Source organism: Ailuropoda melanoleuca, chromosome 1 (assembly GCF_002007445.2).
Source record: "Ailuropoda melanoleuca isolate Jingjing chromosome 1, ASM200744v2, whole genome shotgun sequence".
Classification (NCBI taxonomy): Eukaryota; Metazoa; Chordata; class Mammalia; order Carnivora; family Ursidae; genus Ailuropoda; species Ailuropoda melanoleuca.
In genome coordinates, this window is record NC_048218.1 from 54,981,964 (window position 1) to 55,003,258 (window position 21,295).

Genomic DNA, 21,295 nt, shown 5'->3' on the forward strand with positions numbered 1-21,295 from the left:
TGGATATTAACTTCTTATTGGATATATCACTTGCATAGATCTTTTCCCATTCAGTAGGTTAATTTTTTGTTTTACTGATGGTTTCCTTTGTTTCAAAAGTTTTTTATTTTTAGGTATTCCCAATAGTTTATTTTTGCTTTTGTTTCCCTTGCTTTAGGAAACATATCTAGAAAAATGTTGCTACAACCAATGCCAGAGAAATTACTGCCTGTGTTTCTTCTAGGATTTTTATTGTTTTAGGTCTCACATTTAGGTCTTCAATAATTCATTTTCAGTTTATTTTTGTGTTTGAAAATGGTTCAGTTTCATTCTTTCATGTGTAGCTCTCCAGTTTTCCCAGCACTATTTGTTGAAGAGATTTTTTCCCATTGTGTATTCTTGCCTTCTTTGTCATAGATTAATTGACCATATAAGCATGGGTTTATCGATGTGTCTGTTTTCGTGCCAGTATCATACTGTTTTGATTACTATAGCTTTGTAGGATATCTTGAAAAATGGAATTGTGGTACTTCCAGCTTTGTTCTTAAGGTTGTTTTGGCTATTTTGGGGTCTTTTGTGGTTGTGTGCAAATTTTGGTATTATTTGTTTTAGTTCTGTGAAAAAATTATGCTGGTATTTTGATAGGGATTGCACTGAATCTGTAAATTGCATTGGGTAGTGTAGATATTTTAACAATATTAATTCTTCCATTCAGTGAGCATGGAATCCTTTCCATTTATTTGTGTCATCTTCAATTTGTTTCATCAGTGTTTTATAGTTTTCAGAATACAGATCTTTCACCTCTTTGGTTAAGTTTATTCTTAAGGTTTTTTTGTTTTTGTTTTTTGGTGCAATTATAGACGGAATTGTTTCTTAATTTCTCTTTCTGAGACTTCTTTATTAGTATATAGAGAAGCTACTAATTTCTGGGTATTAAGTATCCTGCAACTTTATTGAATTCATTTATTACTTCTAGTGGTTTTTTGGTGGAGTCTTTAGGATTTTCTATATATAGTAGCACGTCATTGTCAACTAATGACTGCACTGTTTTATTTTCCATGAGCTATCAATCCTTTAATGAAACAGATTGATAAAATATTTTCAGAAAATTTGTATGATTCATATTCTTTTATTATCTATAACATTTTAGGCAAACATATTAAGTACTATTCTTATGGCTTTAAAGAGTTAACATAGCTTCCAAAGCCCTTCACTTGAAACCCTGGCAAAATTAGGGTCAATAAATATGCAGTGAGAAATTTAAATTCTGTATTTATTATTAAATAGGTTAATAAATTGACAGTCTTCCTCCACAACTGTGTTCTCAGTGGGGTGTTTAAGAAATTAGTTATAAATGGGCATCCTGTGGACCAGATGTAGTTAGATAGTTTTAAATTTAAATCTGTTCTGGTTCAAATTAATTTTGACAAAGTTGACTAGTGAGGACTATGAATTCAGCCTCCCAGTGGCATTATTAATAATGGAAGCCAGGCTGGGTCAGTGTTACTATGGCAAAGAGATAGCAGTGACTTTCAGAAGGTCACAATGATGCAAACAAATCATAAATTCCCACGTCTATAGCCTTTGTTTTTAACAAAGAACTATGGTTACTATCTTTAGTATAAAAAAATGTATATTCTATGGAGAGGAGAAGTACAGTTCTCATTTCTTATTTAATTAAAACTATCCATTTTAGCTCAAAATGAGAACCAAAAATGAAATAAAACAAAAGCAGTCAGGAGAAATGAACAATTCTTTCAGCCTGTAGCCTTTTGGCATATAGCCTGAAGCCACTGTCACAGGTTGATACCTCTCAGAAAATGAAGCATGTGGCAGGGTGAGAAGTGTCTGCAAATCACCCATCAGAAATGTTACATGCATCTGATTTTTCCTGGTTCTTAATGTTTTGCAATTTTTATGGGAAGCTGCTTTTTCCTCCGTTCTAACTCATCATTCAGCAACAAACTCTAGTAGATTATGTTGTTCTCATTCAGCAAATGTTAGCATAGTCAAAAATAATACCTTCCCTTTCTTTAGTCTCCACATATTATCCAGTTATCCAGCTCTGCCTAATCAATTACCCCCCAAATTAGCAACGTTTAAAACATATTGTCTTACAGGATTTGGGAGTCAGAAAGCCAGGAGCCGCTGAGCTGGGTGGTATGGCTCAGATCTTTTCATGAGGTTATAGTCAAGTGGGGTTGGTTGGGGCTTCAGTTATCTGAAGGCTTGACTGAGGCTGAGGGTTCTGCTTCCAAGTTTGAGCATGTTGTCAGGAGGCCTTAGTTCCTCACCATACGGGCCTCTCCATAAGGTTTCTCACATCGTGACAGTTGCCCTCCCTCAGACCAAGTACTTCAAAAAATGGAGTAACCAAGACAAAAGTTGCACTGCTGTTTTATTGCACAGCATCATTTCGCTTTATTGCACCTGTTAGAAGCGAGTCACTAAGTCCAGCTCAGACTCAAGAGGAGGAGAATTAGGCTCCACTTCTTGAAGGGAAGGGTATCAAAGAATTTGTGGACAAATTAAAAAGACCGTATCCTGTCATTTAGAAAATATTTGCACATAAAATGCAATACAGTTTGATCTTTATTATGAGAGGCAGACAGAGCAAGCATTATCATCCCCATTTTCCAGATGAAGTCATTGAGATGACCACACAACTGGTAAGTGGCAAAGTTAGTATTCACACCAAGTCTTCTGACTCAAATCTAGTTCTTACCACATTTGATACCAGGTTTTCTCCAACTGGTCTGAACACATCGTGAAGACAGGGGACATATGCCCAGCACAGAGTAGACATGCAAAAGTGCTAGATGAATAAATGAATGAATGAAAGAATTAATGAGAATACTGTTCCTTCACTATGTAAGTGTCATTTAATAGACTCCATGATGTCTTTGAAAAGAGATGATAATTTGTTTCTGCCTTCAAAAAGGTTGCAACATACTTGGAAAGAGATGATATGTGCACACGAAAATGATAATTCAAAATAGTAAGGTGAAAGGTACTGCATCTTATAGAATTAAAATACTCAGGGAGAGGTGCAACGAGCAAATTTTGGACTTTGAGTAAGGAGATTCCCCTATGGGTTCTTGGGGTCAGGAAATGTTACCAAGGAGAGGGAATAAGATGACTGACCCTTTAAATATGTGTTGCATATATTTGACTCAGTTGAGAGCTTGAAAAAACATTCTAAGCAAAAAGAACAAAGTGAATAGTTGTGCATTGGCAAGGATGTTTATGGGAATTTGAGAAAATATTAGGAGATAAGCTTGGGTCAGGGGGTGGGATTGTGTAGCAGAGAAGCAGGGAAGAAGATTAGAAAATGCAGAATAAAGAGAGCATTAAGCCCCAGCCTAAGAATTCTCAGTGTTATCCCTTAGGAAATGGGGCTGGGAGCCCAATAAATATTTTTTGGAAAGGAGGTGATATAATTCATTTGCCAAATATTTATTAGCCGTGCCTGTGTACCAGATATGCTTCTAGGTACTGGGAATATAACAGTGACCAAAAGAGAAAACAACTATGCCCTCGTGACATTAACCTTCTACCAGTTGAAAGTGGAAATGAGTTTCTTCTAGCTGAGTTTTCCGTGGGGTTAGTTGACATACATTAAATGCATCCATCAGACCAAATACCATTCTTATTTCTGTGAAGAAATTCAAGGAAAGGAAAAGAACATTTGTTACCTTAAGGAGCCTGCAATATAAAATAGCTCTAGTATTAGACAGGGAAAGAGAATACAGTCAAATGAACATCCTTGTTTAAAAGCAGGAAAAAACTGTTACTTGATCTGCTATCACACTAAGGTGATAGAGTTGGGAAATTTCTGGAGAGTCATAAGAGCTCCTTAAAATAAGATCCTACCACACTGAACCTCAGGACTGTTCTAGGTCAGTTGTTCTCAGCAGGGAAATTTTGCCACCCCTCCCCCAAGGACATTTGACAGTGTCTGGGGACATTTTTGGTTGCCACAATTGGGGGGAGGGTGCTACCTGCCAAAGCCAAGGATGCTACATATTGTATAGCACAGGACAGGACAGCCTCCACAACAAAGAATTATCTGGTCCAAAATGTCAGTAGTGCCAAGACTGAGAAACCATTTTAGATCAAGACGCAGGTATAAGAGTAGCTGTTTCTCGCTTTACAAAATCTTGACCTCTATCAAAATAGTAACAACAAATTATGTTTGAAACAATTTTCAGTCTAAAATGTCAAAAAATGTTAAACCTCTTTTAGGCTAAATAAAACTTATTTTCTTAGAATAAACACTGAATTACAACTGAAAAATTCAAGTTTTGTCTTGGAAATTTGGAGGGTAATTGTGAAATCACATGATGACTGGCTGCCTCATGTCTCAGAAGCTAAAAGGACTCACCCTTTGTGTTCTTTTAAGAAAGGAAGCAAGATGGAACATGTCATGAAAACCAGCTTCAAAAGGCTGTGGTTTCATTCCAAATTCTAAGATGGAATGCACTATAAGTCAGTCATAATTATTAAGCTACATGTCTTGCTGCAAACATCCAGCTTGTATTTTTTTTCTTCCTCGGCTTAAGGATATTTTTGAAATAAATGTAAGGTAATGGAAACAATATTCTTTGACTAGAGAAGGAGAACCTTGTAACTCATGACAAACTGCAAGACTTACCCAGGGAGCGCAGCGCAGTTCAGCCTGAACTGATGGCTGTTTTCAGAGCCCCGGCTGCATCGGCAGCACTGTCCTAGGAAAACACAAGAAGCTGACAGGCTGAATGGGGAGATGAGGCAAGCAGGTGGGATGGAACAATGAGAGACACCTGACCAATCTCACGTGGGGCAATGCATAACTCAGGGGCTCCCCGGTGCTCTCAGTAGCTCCCTAGGCCTTCTAACTCTGGCTTTGAACTGGCTACAGGGTAACTAATAGAAGAGGTCTCAGAAATGCCAGCCCCGATGGTGGCAATCATCCAAGACATCCATTCATTCAAAAAATACACACTGAGTGCCTGGAAGGTCCCAGGAACTTTAGAGGTGCTGGGATACAGTGATGAACAAGACAGGCAGAGCCCCCGTTGCATAGAGCTCACACTCCAGCACGACCTACTTACCTATCTTCCCATTGCACCTTCCTCCAGGCCACAGGCCTTTTGGCTCTGTTTCTGATTTTTATGTCTGCACATGAACCCTTGGACCTAATGGTGTTGGTTTTGATATTTAGCCTCCTCTAAAGCTTTAGCTGATCCTCAGTCTAGATCTTTCTACTCCTGAACACTTCAAATAAAATACCAGGTCCAGTCAGACCCTAACCATTGGCTAGCTGTCCAAGTAAGGACACGTAATACTCAGTGGGTGGGGATCAGACACTGAGGGGTACAGACTGAAGGAAGCAGCTGCCTAGGGGATGTAACCAAACTACTGATTTATGAGAAAGCATGTCAGAATGGCTGGGGGATGACACTGGACGATATGCCATTGGACACAATTGTCAAATGTCAATCACAGGGGGAAGCAGATCAGAAGATCAGTTGCAGGTTGGGATGTTGGGTTTTAAAGTGAGAGGGGGATCTAGAGAAAGCCTGCCAGTCTGCCCAAACACATGAGTGCTGGGAACAGAGGAGGGTAGAATCGGGGAAGTCTGCACAGAGGGCTGGAAGGAAATATAGACACAGATGGAAGAAAGAGGAGAGTTGGATCTTCAGACAGTTGTCCTGAGTAAAGAAATAAAATGAATGTCAGGCATGAGAAGATGGGCAGGGTGAGTGCTGCGGTGCTTGCTGGGAGAGCCTCAGCTTGCTTAGATGAGGGGGAGCCCGAGGAAGGTGAGCTTCAGTTATGGGCGGAAGATTTGGGCTGAACAGAATGCCAATGAAGAGCCGCTGTGACTGTGAGTATGTGAGAAATGGGGGTGAAACCGATGTGATGTGTAGGATAAGTGGTAGCAGCCAGAATAGAGAGCAAGAAGACCAAATGGTGCAGATAGAAAGTGATTTAAGTGATAAGGGTCTGAGCTAAGCCAGTCTGAACTAAGAAATGGAGAGTACTACAACAGAAGACTCAGCGTTGTCTGCCTAGGTAGGAGGGATAAATAAAAGCATTTTAGAAGACTATCACACCAGCTTTTTTTCCCCAGTAATTATCTAAATTTTTAACCAACTCCCTTGATTATATTATAGTATTAAGCAATAATATTAACAATACTTGTTAGTATTTGAGTGCTTCTCATGTGCCTGGCTCCGTTCTAAACTTATAAATGTATTATCTCATTTAATTCCCCAACACCACAATGCTATAGGCACTATTATTATCCCCATTTTACAGATGAAGATACTGAGGCACAAAAAGGTTAAATCACTTAACCAAAGTCATGCAAAAAATGCAAGATCCAAGATGGAACCCGGACAAGCTTCAGAGCCTGAGTCCTACTGCCTCTGACAGTACATGATGGGTACCTAATAAATGTCTTTAGACACGAAATAAATGCATTCCTGTGTGAAGGTGGCATAGCTGATATGAAAAGGTCAACATGGCAGTTTTGCCTGTATTAATCTCTCTTTTCTCTGGACCAGTGTTTTCTGCAAAATGCAGCCTCCAGAAGTGGGGCTAACATTTCCTCAGACAGAAATTAGATGGGGAAAAAGCCCTCCTCCATTCATCACCCTCTCCCTTCTCAACATTATTATAATATAATCTCATTGCCCAGGGATATGTACAGAATCCATACAAAACTCCAGCACTCTCCCTTTAATCCTGGGAAATTCTGGTCATTGCATCTTGCCAAACACCTTGCACCTGGGGCAATGTTGCAGGTAGTTAAAGAATTTCTCATTTTTTTTTCCATACCTGTCACCAGCTTTCTTGATGACTAGTTTACTTTGAGTATTTGTTTATCCAGTCTTCCTCTCTGGAACAAGGTAGCTCTGGGGAAAAAAATCTATTGGATGGCCTATTCTTGCATTCATTTCGTAAATTACCGAATGTCTATTAACACACCGCGTGACATGTGACGAGCTCTGTCCTGCTTACTGTCATTTCCCCCGGGGAGGGAGAAGAGTCCTGGAAAGCCTTTCTAGACCAGTAATCCAGCAATACACATTGTCTTAGCCATTCAGTGAGCACATGCTCCTCAAATCATCTGCCTCCTCTAGGCAAACAATCTTGCGCAGAGATCAAGATTTCACACCATATATTTCCTTTATGCTGGTCCGAAGGTCAGTATCCTCTTAATCCTGACATCAGGGGTTGATGAAGCCGCACAGATGTGTTTAGATGCAGTGGATGGCCTCTATTTTTGTAACTGCGGGGCTCCAGTTAGTCGTTAAAGGCTCTTTGAGCTGCAGGTGAACTGATGGAGTACAATCTACACAGTCACCAAGGAAGCTAGGTGGCTGTGTGGCTAGACACCATGTCAAGAGGTGGAAGGTCAAGTAAAAATATTACTATTTGAAAAAATACATTAAATTTTCAGGTTCAGTTTTACTTAGAAATAAGGCAAAGTCTTGAACAATTGAGCTTGACAAACCAGATCACTCTGACAGCAGCAGTCTGAACTTACAAATAGCTTTTACCTTTATGTTTAATTGAATAAATAAGCTGAACTGGGTACATTAGCAAAGAAAGAATGTTCTTTTCCCCATTATTCCCTGTCCAAATGAGCTCTCTTGAATAATTTCTCCTTAGACTCTGAAGGCTTTTTTTTGGTGATTTTCATATAATAAATGTTGTCTGGTCCCTTTCAGATTCAAGAATGGACTTGTGTCAATAATTTAGAAGGCTTGTCAAATGTAATGTCAAAACTTGCAAAAGTTAATTTGATCCAGAACGTCCCCCCCTCGCCTGCCCACCACATGTGGGTGTACCCCAGCTGCAGAAGCCTGGGATGTGAGGTTGTGTGCTTTATGTCCTTGGGGGGGGTGGAAGAAATGTCTGTGATTTCCCGGCTCAATCCTTTCCTCCACTCCTGGTTGTTGGTTTGGACCTCTCTTTTGGGGTCATATCATGTGGAAAAGAGGAGAGAGGTAGGTAAGAAAAGACCTTCCTTGTCCGGCTGACTGTAATCTGACCTAAGTGTCCTCTAAATGGGGAGAATAAAAAATGTGCCATCTTGACCTCATGGGACACTCTGGCAGATTTCTCAGAAGTCTATGACTGGCCCGTGGCTATTGTCCCCTTGGTGCAGGCCATGCCTCTCCTCCAATCTTATGTCTATTATCCCCCTACTGCCCATGAACTTCTGGAGGTCTGTCCTCTTAGGAGCTTTTTGTTCCTGCAGATATTCTTCCTGGGTGAGATTTCTTTTCATGGCATCCTCTTTTGTCTGGGAAAACATGCACCTTGGCCTCCTATTTGGGGGAAGTTCTCTTCTTCTCCAACATGGCCATGTCTCTCTTCTCTATGCCCATTCAACACTACTAGTCAAGCATAGGCTCCCGACGTAGCCTCTTCAGCTTGAGTCAGGCACTGGTCCTCTTCACCCCAAACTCCAGGACACATAGGCCAACAGCTCTGAGTGGTTCTTTTGAAACCACACTTCACATGGACAAAGGTATAGGGGCAGATTCTTCTTTAACCCCCTCCTTTGCCCCCCACCATGAGAGGGGACCAGACTCATAGCACCCTGACAACTCTGTTTTAAAAATCCTCACCTGGGGCCCTTCTGCCCCCTACATAGTCTTGAGGTTGATGATGGACCAGAGTTAATGGAACCCACTCCACATGCCCTTCATAGGTGGTCTAGGACTCTGCTTTAGAAGTGAGGACGACTTGCCCTATAATATCATTCTTAGCCTTTGGAACCTCATCTAAAACAAAGGTACAAAGAGCTCCATTTGAAAATTCTGTTCTGTGTTATCCATTAAAATTCAGCTTTTAAAAGAAATTCAGTGAGACCAACAGTGATCTATCCAAAAAGGAAATCAGAAAACAATCCCATTTATAATAGCATCAAAAAAGACTAAAATAGTTAAGAATAAATTTAAGTGAGGAGGTGAAAGACCTGTACACTGAAAACCAAAAACCTTGGTGAAAGAATCTAAAGGAGACACAAACAAGTGGAAAGACATCTGATGTTCATGGATTGGAAGAATTAATACCGTTAAATTGTCTGTGCTACTCAAAGTGATACACAGATTTAGTGCAGTCCCTATCAAAATTCCAGTGGCATTTTTTCACAGAAATAGAAAAACAATCCTAAAATTTATAGTGACAAAAGACGCCATGTAGCCAAAGCAATCTTGAGAGAAAACAGAGTTGGAGGCATCACACTTCCTGGTTTCTCACTATACTACAAAGCTGTAGTAATCAAAACAGTATGGTTCTGGCATACATACAGACAGAGCAACAGAACAGAATAGAGCACCCAGAAATAAACTTAAGCATATATGGTCAACTAGTATTTAACAAGGATGCCAAGAATATACAATGGAAAAGGATAGACTCTTCAGTAAATGGTATTTGGAAAACTGGATATCTGCATACAGAAGAATGAAAGTATCTTATGCCATACACAAAAATCTCCTCAAAATAGGGTAAAGACTTAAACATAAGACCTGAAACTATAAAACTCCTAGAAGAACACATAGGGGAGAAGCTTCTTGACATTGGCCTTGGCATTGAGTTTTTAGATAGGACATCCAAGCCTAGGCAACAAAAGCAAAAGCAAACACAAGTGTACAACATCAAACTAAAAAATTTCTGTGCAGCAAAGGAAACAAACAACAAAATGTAAAGGCAACCTATACACTGGGAGAAAGTATTTTTTAAGTCATATATCTGATAAGGGGTTGATACCCAAAGTATATAAGGAACTCATTCAACTCAATAGCAAAACAAGAAACAACTCATTAAAAATGGGCAAAGGACCTAACTAGACATTTTTCCAAAAAAGACAAATAGCCATCAAGTACATGAAAAGGTCTTCAACATCACTAATCATTAGGGCAATGCATATCATAACCACAATGAGATATCACCTCCCACCTTGTAGGATGGCTTTTACCAAAAAAAAATAAAAGATAAAACGTGTTGGCAAGGATATGGAGGAAGGAGAACTCTTGTCACTCTTGGTGAGAATGTAAATTTGTGCAACCATTATGGAAAACAATATGAAAAACATTATGGAAAACAGTTTTTGAGGTTCACCAAAAAAGTAAAAATAGAATACTATATGACCCAATAATCTCTCTTCTGGGTATATACACAAAGAAGAGAAAATCAGTTGCATCTAAGAGATAGGGAAACAACCTAAACTTCCATTGACAGATGAATGGATAAAGAAAGTGTGTGTGTGTGTGTGTGTGTGTGTGTGTGTGTGTGTGTGTGTGTGTGTGTAAATCAGCCTAAAAAAAGAAAGAGATTTTGCCATTTGAAACAATGTGGATGAACCTGGACAACATTATACTAAGTGAAATAAGCCAGACACAGAAAAAGAAACCTGCATCTCACTTATAAGTAGAATTTAAAAGAGTGAAATACATGGACGCAAAGAGTAGAACACTAGTTATTGGGGTGGGGAGTGGGAAAATGGGAAGATGTTGGTCAAAGCGTAAGATTGATAAGTCTGGAGATATAATGTATAGCGTGATGACTAAGGTAATACAGTATTGAATATTGAAAATTTCCTAAGAGTAGATTTTAGGTGCTCTCATTATACAAAAAAAAACAAATGGTAACTATGTGAGGAGGGATATGTTAATTAGCTGACTGTACTAATCATTTCACTATGGATGTGTATATCGAATTATGTTGTACCCCTTAAATATAGACACTTTTTATTTAAAAAATAAAATCCTGAGGCAAGGGAAATAAAAGCAAAGATAAACTATTGATACTTCATCAAAATAAAAAGCTTCTGCACAGCAAAGGAAACAGTCAACAAAACTAAAAGCAACCTACTGAATGGAAGAACATACTTGCAAATGATGTATCTGATAAATGGTTAGATTCCAAAATATATAAAGAACTGATACAACTCAATACCAAAAAAACAAATAATCCAATTAGAAATAGGCAGAAGACATGAACAGAGATTTCTCCAAAGAAGACATAGATGGCCAACAGACACATAAAAAGATGTTCAACATGACTCATCATGAGGGAAACTTAAATCAAAACTTTCAATGAGATATCACCTCATACCTGTCAGAATAGCTAAAATCAAAAACCCAAGAAACATTGTTGGCGGGAATGCAAATTGGTGCAGCTATTGTGGAAAACTGTATGGAAGCTAGAGAGTGTAATGTTGAGCGAAACAGGTCAGTCAAAGAAAGAAAATTCCGTATGATCTCACTCATATGTGGAATTTAAGAAACAAAACAAATAAGCAAAGGCAACAATGGAGAGAGGCAAACCAAGAAACAGACTGTTAACTATAGAGAGCAAACCGATGATCACCAGAGGGGAGGTGGGTGGTGGAAGTGCGTGAAATAGATGATGGGGTTTATCATCACTTATCACAGTGAAAAAAAATAAATGATAAAAAATTAAAATAAGTCACTAAATAAAATAATTTTGTGAAAATGAGCAACCATGATGAGGTGATGGCTTACCCACTGAGATGACGCACAGAAAGCTGTAGCTCTTGGCAACGGTGAGGTAGACTGGCAAATAATAAAGAGTTCTAAAAGCATGGCCAGAGGTGAGGGTCCTTGAAGAAAATGGGGGGAAACAAGAGAAGGAAGAAAAGGAAGAACATTAGTATGGGTAGTTCCTTCCTCAGTGAATTATTAACAGCAACAGAAGGGACTACATGGAAAACACCTAATAAAGTAGCTGGTTCGTAAGTGTGAAAATGTTACACGGTATTATTTGTCCCCTTAAATCCCTTTGGAACATGGTAGGAACCTAAGGTAGGAAATACAGTGGTTGATTAATTAACCAGTCTATCTAAATTGTGTGTGTGTGTGTGTGTGTGTTTGTGTGTGTGTGTGTTTTAATAAAAACAAATAATCTAGTCTTATAATTATGCGTCTACTTCTACTTGCGATGGATACTGATATAAATAAAACCCACCAGGATCATGGTCATGTGAGTGGAAGAAAAACAAGGGTGGTGAGGAAGGGCAAACATCTACAAAGTTAGCCTGAAAGTTCTCATGTTATATCCAATTTCTTCTATTTCCACTTTTCTACTCTCCTTTTCTCTCACTTTGCTTCATCCAAATTGGCCTCCTCACTGTTCCCTCAGCATGCCAGCGCTGCCTCCACCCCAGGGCCTTTTTACTTCTTCCCTCTGCCTGGAAAATTCTTTCCCCACAAGTCCACATGGCTCACACTCTCATTTCACAATCTTTGTTCAAATGTCATCTTCTCCATGGGGCTAATTTAAAACTGTAGCATCCTCTGTTTCACTTCCTGTCCCTTTGCCCTGTTTTATTTTTCCACACAACATTTGTTAACATCTTGTATGATGCACTAGTTTGGCTTCTCCCCACAAGAAACTGAATCCCATAAGGGCATTTTTGGAGGTCTGATTTGTCCACTAATGTATCTCTATCGCCTGGAACAATGATAACACATGGTTGTCCCTAAGATTCATAAATCAGTAAATATTTTGGGGGTTAAGGATATTTTTCTGTAAATATTTTGTCAGTAAGTATTGAGAGCTCAGTAAATATTCTGGGGGTTAAGGGTATTTTTTCAAGCACAAAGGAAGGATTGATTAACAAAGGAAGGCTTCAGGGAGAGCCGAGGAAGGCTCCCTGAAGAAACCGGTGTTTGACCAGGGCTTGAAGACTGGGCAGTCTTAGGATGGGAGGCTGAGAGGGGCAGAGGCAGAGGCTCTCAGGGATTCTGGTGGTTGTGTGCTGGAGACCACGACTGAATTCCAGAGCTACACTCTGCTTCTGTAGCAAAGCTAACTATACTTTAGAAGACGACGAGAGCGGAATGAATATAGTCTCTGGTGTCAGACAGGCTTGAGTTCAGGTCCTGTCTCTGCCACCTACTGGCTGTGCAACCTGGGCAAGTCATTTTACCTCTCTACTACTGTTTGCTTATCTCACAAACCAGGAGTGAGTATTATCTAGTCCATATAGTTATTATGATTATCAAATATGAAAATGCATAAAGAACAAGAATCAAGCTAGGATCCACGCAGGCCAGTCTGAGAAGGCATGCCATGATCAAAAGAAGTCCAGCAAACAAAACTAATCTCCAACTAAGTCAAGACCTTTACTTGTATTTTTTAATTCCTTAAAGGAGGAACCAATGACCAAATCAATATTTCTTTTTTTAAATGACCATTTCATCCTTTATCCTCTACTTACCTCACCTCACGACTCTTTCATTTGGTACAGAGTAGGTTCATATGAAATGATCTTCAAAATTTTAGTTGTTTGGAAAATATTTCAGTATTTCTCCCAAATTAACCCTCCCTGCCCCACCATGAAACCTCCAGCACTGCTCTCTGTCTCCGTTCTCTGGTGAGAAGGACAGTCAACAGGAACATGGCAGGAGTCCAGGTGAAGATTCCATAATGTCATTCTGCTTCATAATGTCATGAGAAGCCAACCAGACTTAACTCTTAGAGAACATGTTTCTGTCTCCTCCATTTAACTCAGAGCTGAACAGAGCTGTCTTCTGGCTTAATTGAATTTCTAGTGGTAATTTAAAAGGGTAATTTTTAATTTTAGTGAAAAAATTTTTAAGTTGAAATAGAAATAGGCTAGGAAAGTTTTGAAACTTCTCATCTAACCTCATGGCAGTTTTCAAGTTAATAGAAGCAAGACATTTTGTACAAAGTAGTGTTTTCTTCTAACCCCCTTCTTCTTTCCTGGAAACGTGGGTCATTATTATGTATCTCTGGATGCTTGCAAGGTTTAATAACAATAAGCATTCAGACTGAAGAACAAATAAGCAACCAGCAGACAAAGCAAGCAAGTCTTTGTCACTGGGTTTGGCATATTAGTCGCCTACACAGCGTGTCATAATACAGAACTAACTGAAGAGGCTTTGCTGTATTGTAAATGTAAATATAACCTTGAAACAGAAAACACAAAACACAAGCTGCCTTCTTCGCATGCTGAAGTATGATGATCACTACGAATCTCAAAGACTTGGCTAAGAGGAATATAAATATAATCCTTTTAAAATGCTCTATTTGATGTCAAAAGACAGCCAACTATGTCCTCTTCTAGTTACAGATCTCCAGGTCAGGCTCTAGGAAGAGACTTCTTTTGAAAACAAAAACCACAGGGGCGCCTGGGTGACTTAGTCGGTTAAGCATCTGCCTTTAGCTCAGGTCATGATGGTCCTGGCCTCAAGTCCCCGCATCATCATCGGGCTCCTTGCTCAGCAGGGAGCCTGCTTCTCCCTCTGCTTCCCACTCCCCCTGCTTGTGCTCACGCGCGCTCTCTCTCTCTCTCTGACAAATAAATAAATAAAATCTTAAACACACACACACACACCATCCCCGAGGAAGAAGCAGTGTTCCTGCTACTGGTATGCCACAGTTTGATCACTGTCTCCCGCTGCTGGGGCCATGACTGTGCCCTGTGACAATTATCGCCTTGCAATCCCATACTTAGTTCAATTCAAACACAGAACAAACCCTCGCTTAGGGCTTACAAAGGCCCAGCCCTGAATAAACACATACCACACGTTGCTGTTACCAACAGTGTATGAGACCACCCACTGGGCCTTTGCAAGGAGTCCTCTGCCTGGATGCTCCCACCTCCCCTCCCCTCCCCTGCCCTCACCCTCCCCACCCCATTCCTCAGGGAAGCCTTCCTGGGACTCTGAGTAAGCCATTCCCTCTTTCATGTGTTCTCATATTTGGATTGGTTTCTGTGATTCTCTGGTTGATGTCCATATTGTCTATGAATTTCAATTCCAGGGGAGATGATCATTGTGCCCCCAGTGCGAAACACAGCGCCTGGAAGATAGAGGCTCCCAAATGCTGGGTCAATAAATGAAAGAACATAGGAAGGGAGTAGCAAGAGATAACAATGTGGAGATTGTTAGAGGTCAGGTCATGTAATGCCCAGGAACCTTAACCTTGAAGCATAGTGTAAAGCCAAGAGGAGTGGATGGGATTTAATTCACCTAAAGAAATAGATAGTTTTCTAAATGGCTTTAGTGCTGACTTGCACATGAGAACAAGGTCTCGTAGTCAAGGGACCATTTTCTCAATAGCCTGTGCAACCTGGTACAGACCCTCAGGCCAAGACCCAAATAAGATTCAGCTGGAGACCAAGAAGACTGCAGTGAGCTTGGATTCCATGGGGATATTGATGGGGCACCATTGATCCTTTTGTTTCCAGAAGCTTATTGGCACACATTCAGCCCTCAGTACTCCACAGGCCTATGAGAGGAAGCATAGAGCAGCACTGATGTCTATGCCATTTAAGAGGCACAGTACCACAGAGATCAAGGCAACCTGTGAGGCTGGGACAGTCACTGTTCCTCCTCCCATGTGGTCCAAGAACAACACATTAGATGGAATTGAATGAATGAATTCTCCTTCCCTGCAGTAAACAAGTAAGCAAGGATTTTTGTCACCTTAGCTTCTGATTCTCCAGAAAAGAAATTTAATCAGTCGTTTTAATACAAATGAAATTCTTAGTCAAGTTATCATACTTCATCAGGACTCCACTGATTCCTGACAGAGTTAAATCACATGGCGCTAATGGTCAGTTTGGGCAATTGGACTGGCTGGGGAAAATGTCCATTGCTTGTTAAGTAAGAGGTATTTTAAAAGGTTACTGGCAGTTGCTTTTTAGACTGAGATTTCTAGGTAACAGTAATATTGCCTACAAATAAATACAAAGTTCTCTGATGATTACCTCTTAGCTCTTTTTCTTTATCATTATTCTCACCATTGTTATCCCATCACTACTTTAAAACCATTCCTTTCTGCTTTTACTTATTAAATCGCTCAGTGAATTAATTTTGTGGAGATCGGTTCTCAGCATGGGAGGGAGGGAGGAGGGAGGGGAGGAGAAGGGAGAAGGGAGGGAGGAAGGAATGAAGGAAGAAAGGGAGGGAGGAAGGAAGCTAGCTCATCCATGGGAGGTGAGCTAAGAGACTGTTAACCAACAATGAAAGCTTCACTCTCTCCTGTGTGAAGAATTGAGTCCCAGAGTAAATGGATCATTCTCATCCTTCTGAGAATCTTTTAAAACCTGGATAGAGTCTTTCTTCTCTTTCCCCTCCCCTCTCTTCTCTCACCTCTTCTTACTCTACTAATTAGGTGAAACACATCATATCTCTCAGTATCCAAAGATTACTGATGACTAGTCATTCTATCCCTCAGTGCATTTTTTACATTACCTTATTTTTAAAAAGATATGAGGTAACTTTAAAAATACATAACAATACAAAAATTTTAAAGTTGGTTACTGATGCTTCATTATTGGCATCGAGAAATGCGACAGATTTCTGTGTGTTTACATCCTGCAACTTTGCCAAATACATGTATTAGGTCTAGCAATTTTTTGGTGGAGTCTTTTGGGTTTTCTACATGGAGTATCATGTCTGCACATAGTGAAAGTTTGACTTCTTCCTTGCCAGTTTGGATGCCTTTTCTTTCTTTTTGTTGTATGACTGCTGAGGCTGTGTTAAATAGCAATGGTGAGAGCGGACTTTGCAACGATGTGGATGGAACTAGAGTGTATTATGCTAAGCTGAGTAAGTCAGTCAGAGAAAGATAATTACCATATGCTTTCACTCATATGTGGACTTTAAGAAACAAAGCAGGTGAACATATGGAAAGGGGAAGAAAGAGACGGTTGGGAAACAAACTGTAAGAGACTCTTAACTATAGAAAACAAACTGAGGGTTGCTGGAGGGATGTGGGTTGGGGGATGGGCTAAATGGGTGATGGGTATTAAGGAGGTCACTTGTCGTGTTCAACACTGGGTGTTATAGGTAAGTGATGAATCACTATAAATTCTACTCCTGAAACCAGTATGACACTATATGTTAACTAACTGGAATTTAAATAAAACTTGAAAAATAAATACATAAAATAAAACAGGTTACTGAAGGAATTGCTGCAGGTAAGGACAAAGATAGAGCCATCTCCATGAGAGAAATAAAATTCAAATTCACGTTGTGATCCAGTGGCTGGTGTTCTGTTCCACACAGTCATTCAAGAACCCAGGCTTCTAGCATGTCTGTCACCTTTAAGTTGTGACTTCTGAGTCCCCCTGCATCATAATATCTGATACCACATGAGGGAAGATCATGGAGGATCTTACATGGAAGGTTTTATACATCAGCTCTTGAAATGACAGCCATCACTCCCACTCATGTTCCATTGGCTAAGACTTAGTACACGGCCACACCTAACCAACCACACAGGAGGCTAAGCGATAGAGTTCATCTGTACAAAAATTTTGTAGGGGTTTAGTGACCAGCTGATACTCTGACACACTGACCTATATTCTCACTAAACTGTGGGGGTTTGGTGACCAGCTGATACTCTGACACACTGACCTATATTCTCACTAAACTGTGGGGGCAAGAGCAGTATTTCTCTTTTCACTTCATCCCTAATTCTCGTACACACTGAGCACTCAATAAGTATTTGTTGGATAAATGAAAATGTGCACATTCAGTATTTAAAATATTTTATCTGATGCTGGTTGCCCATTTTAGTTCCTCATACAACGCCATCTGAGGCAGCCTCTAACCCATCTCCCAGTGTCTGACTACCTTCCTGGAGCTCGGGTAGAGTGTGTCTGTTAGTGTCCATTAGCAGCCTGCATTGCAAAATGATTATTGTTGATCATTTCTGTAAATCATTTATAGATGCATAAACCATGATGCCAATTTACTTATGTATCCTACATATTTTTTTCAGAGATTTGATTATCCGTGTTTTTTTATGTAAGTGTGTCATTTCCCAGAACTGAGGTGCCTGGGAGGGTGGGATGACATTCATCACTAACTCGAGCTTACAAGTGAATGAGCATCCTGACTGTCATACTATAAGGATATTGTTAAGAATATTAGACACAGTTTATAGTAGTCTTTTTTAAAAGACTGGAGAAGGGGCACCTGGATGGCTCAGTCGGTCAAATGTCTGCCTTCAGCTCAGGTCATGATCCCAGAGTCCTGGGATCGAGCCCCACATTGGACTCCCTGCTCAGCGGAGAGCCTGCTTCTCCCTCTCCCTCTGCCCCTCTCCCCTGCTCGTGCTTGCTGTCTCTCAAATAAATAAATAAATAAAATCTAAAAAAATTTTTTTTGAAAAAAATATGGGGGAGAAATTTGTTTTTAATCACAATAAAAAGAGTTGTGTTTCTCTTGAAAACTGTTTTTAGCCTATGATAGCCATTAGTGGCATAACATATACTCTTTATTTCTTAGCATCATTACTAGAAAGTCCTGACTAAATGTGGGACCCATTTCTATTAAGAGTACATGACATCAAGAAATGCATTTTGTGTACTATCCCCACCCAGGTTTTGACAGGGATAAACATTTTCTAGCTCTATTTTCCTTGCCTTTAGTTTCCCTTTCTATCTACTTCTGTTATCTTCTTGAATTGAGTGTTTATGGAAGCTACCTTAAATCTATTTGTTTTCCAAGAGATATGACCATGTTTTCAGTGGAGTGTATTGGGTATTTTTATTTTTCAATCTCCCTTGCTATCATTCCTGGAGATATTTACAAATGAATATGAATTAGTCTTTCATTTTGAGGAAAAGAGAGAGAAGAATGGGAAATGATGGACTATAAAGATGGGGATGATTTTGAAAGCTGAGAACTGAAGTAGCTAAGTAACCATATTAAGCATGTGAAAATGTTATGTACAATTGTGAAAACTCACTACAAGGTAAGTTCCGTGAGGATGAGGACCTTGTCTTCATTGTTGCATGTAGACTAGAGTCTGGCACACAGTAGACACTAAAACAACATATTTTGAAAGTGTGAATGTAATACAATCGAAATTAGGAGAATTAGGTTAATATCATATAAATGATATTGAATATTGGGTATGTAGCCACAAGCATATGCCTTTAGGACTCAGTTCATAGTTGATAGAATGAAGCCATTAGATCATGTATCCACTAAGGTTCTTTCCTTCTCTAATATTCCATGCTCTTCATGCCACCCTTGTTAGTTACAGCAGCATATTAAACATGGGAATGTAAACATCTACAACAATTTGGGAATTTTGTTTTCAAAATAGGATATCCAACTGTATCATCCACAGCCCTTGGAGATGTCAGTACCTTGACTCCAAATACCACCCTCCAAAGTGAGTATAGCAGGGCTTTCCTTATGTGACTGAAAAGAAACAAAACACAAGTTTTAGTACAGCTATGACAATGTTGGGGTTTGGGCAAAAGGCTATGTTTTTCATTTATGTTGATATTTTGGTTTTGAGTTGCTCTGTGGCAAATTGTAATCTAAATGGTGGCTATACATTGATGTAGCAATCATTGTAATCTTTAAAATATGGGTTGGTGAATTATTATACCATACTTTTCATTTCTCGTGGAATTTTAAGATAACGGTAAAGTAGTCTTGACAGTACTCCCAGTGATCTGAGTTGGCGACAAGAACAGAAAAAGAAAATCAGTGGCAAGCTGGCATTAAACATAAACTACAGAGCTATTGCTTAATATGCCAGCTGTGTTCCTGTGTAGGAAAGCATATTTTCAATTTCAGATTTCCCCGAAGTCACATAGATTAAAAATTCAGCACATCAAAGTAAAGTTAAATTATAACTGTATAAAAAGGGTGGATTCTGAGAATTTTGTCTTTCAGCCAGCAATTCCACTGTGACTACCCAAGGCTTCAACTACTCCTGGACCTCCGGCGCGCAAGACACCAAAAACCGTAAGTGTAACTGTGAGTCCCTTGGGGTCTTCTGGGCCTCATTAATTCATCCAACACATATAATGAACAACTACGACGTGCTCTGCTCATAGTCATATTAACAAATACTTACAAAACATCAACTGTGTTTAAAGCATTGTTGTAGTTGCCGGGGATACATCTGTGAACAAAAGAGATCTAAGTTCCAAATTCTGGGGGAAGAGAGACGGGCAAATGGTGATGAGTGATAGGGAATAAAGCAAGCAGTGAAGGGAGACGTTGCGGATCAGGCGGGCGAGGGGGTTGCCATTTTAAATAGGGCGGTTTTGCAAAGCCTTCCTGAGGAAGGTGACATCTGAGTAAAGGTCTCAGAGATGAAGGAGCAGACTAGGAGGCTATCTGAGGAAAGAGCGAACTAGCCAGAATACACACGTATCACTGAAAGCAGTGAGAAGACAGAGCCCAGCGTAAGGCACAGAAATGGTTTGGCCATTGAATCTGGCCCCCCAGCAGCAGCGTGTCCCGATGCTGCTTCAGCTGGTATCGACAGGCTCTGAAGAGGAAGTATACTGCCTCCTAGTGGCACAAGACGGAGATCTGCGTGGTAGGGAAGTGGCAAGGGATGTGGCTGAAGCAAAGAGCCCGGATGCCACTGGTGCAAAGAGCCCTGGGTGTAACTGCTAGACCCTTGGCCACAAAGAGTAAATATGTATGTCTCTTTTAGGAAAGCATTTAAGTTATACATTTAAAGCCTCTAAAAGTCTTTTATACCCGCTGGCTCAGTCATCTCACTGCTGGGAACGTGTCCTCAGGAAATAAATCAAAGAGCAAAGAGGAACGTGTATAATATTGCTCTTTGTCCCATTAGTTATTTATTTTATCTCCTTTGTGGACCTCAGGTTCACGGGTCTGGATTAATCATAATCCTTAATTCATGACACACTTTGACCGTTTGTGTATGACCCTCTATAATTTAATTTAACATATTTCTTTTAACAAATACGTTAATAATATAACCGACACCTGTGAATCCAGTACCCAAATACGAGAGATGAAACGGGAAGTGTTAGAAGTGAGAGCACAGCCAGAGAGCCACAAATAAGCTTAGATGCCAGGGGTGTCGTGGCAGCTTCCCGTGGAAACAGGAGGTGGCAGCAAGTGGATCTGCAAAACTTGACGATTTATTTTAAAAAATTTTAAAATGTATGGCTGTCATGCACATTACATAAAAATAGGTTCCATAGAGTATGAGATCTTTATGTCAAAAGCAAAACATTAAAGCATGTAATAAAATAAAGGTGAATTTCTTGCTGGCTTTGGGGTAAGGAAGGGCTTAAAGAAGAGAAATAAAGCACTAACTGTAAAAATGATGGAAACATTAGAATACCATAAAGTTAAGAAAATTCTTTCTATCAAAAGACACCTTAGGAGCACCTGGGTGGCTCAGTTGGTTAAACATATGCCTTCAGCCCAGGTCATGATCCCAGGTCCTGGGATTGAGCCCCACATCAGGCTCCCTGCTCAGCAGGAAGTCTGCTTGTCGCTCTCCCTCTGCCCTGCTCATG

General features: G+C 39.9%; 1 protein-coding gene across 3 annotated transcripts in view; it reads left to right on the forward strand.

Annotated features, from left to right (window-relative positions):
* CD96 (CD96 molecule) overlaps window positions 1-21,295 on the forward strand; it is a 99,708-nt gene that overhangs the window by 63,209 nt on the left and 15,204 nt on the right. For all 3 annotated transcript variants that reach the window (XM_011222500.3, XM_019797620.2, XM_011222502.3), the window contains 2 exons: window positions 19,099-19,167; window positions 19,680-19,751. In XM_011222500.3, coding sequence (XP_011220802.2) covers window positions 19,099-19,167; window positions 19,680-19,751 — 141 coding nt within the window. The remainder of the gene's footprint in view (window positions 1-19,098; window positions 19,168-19,679; window positions 19,752-21,295) is intronic.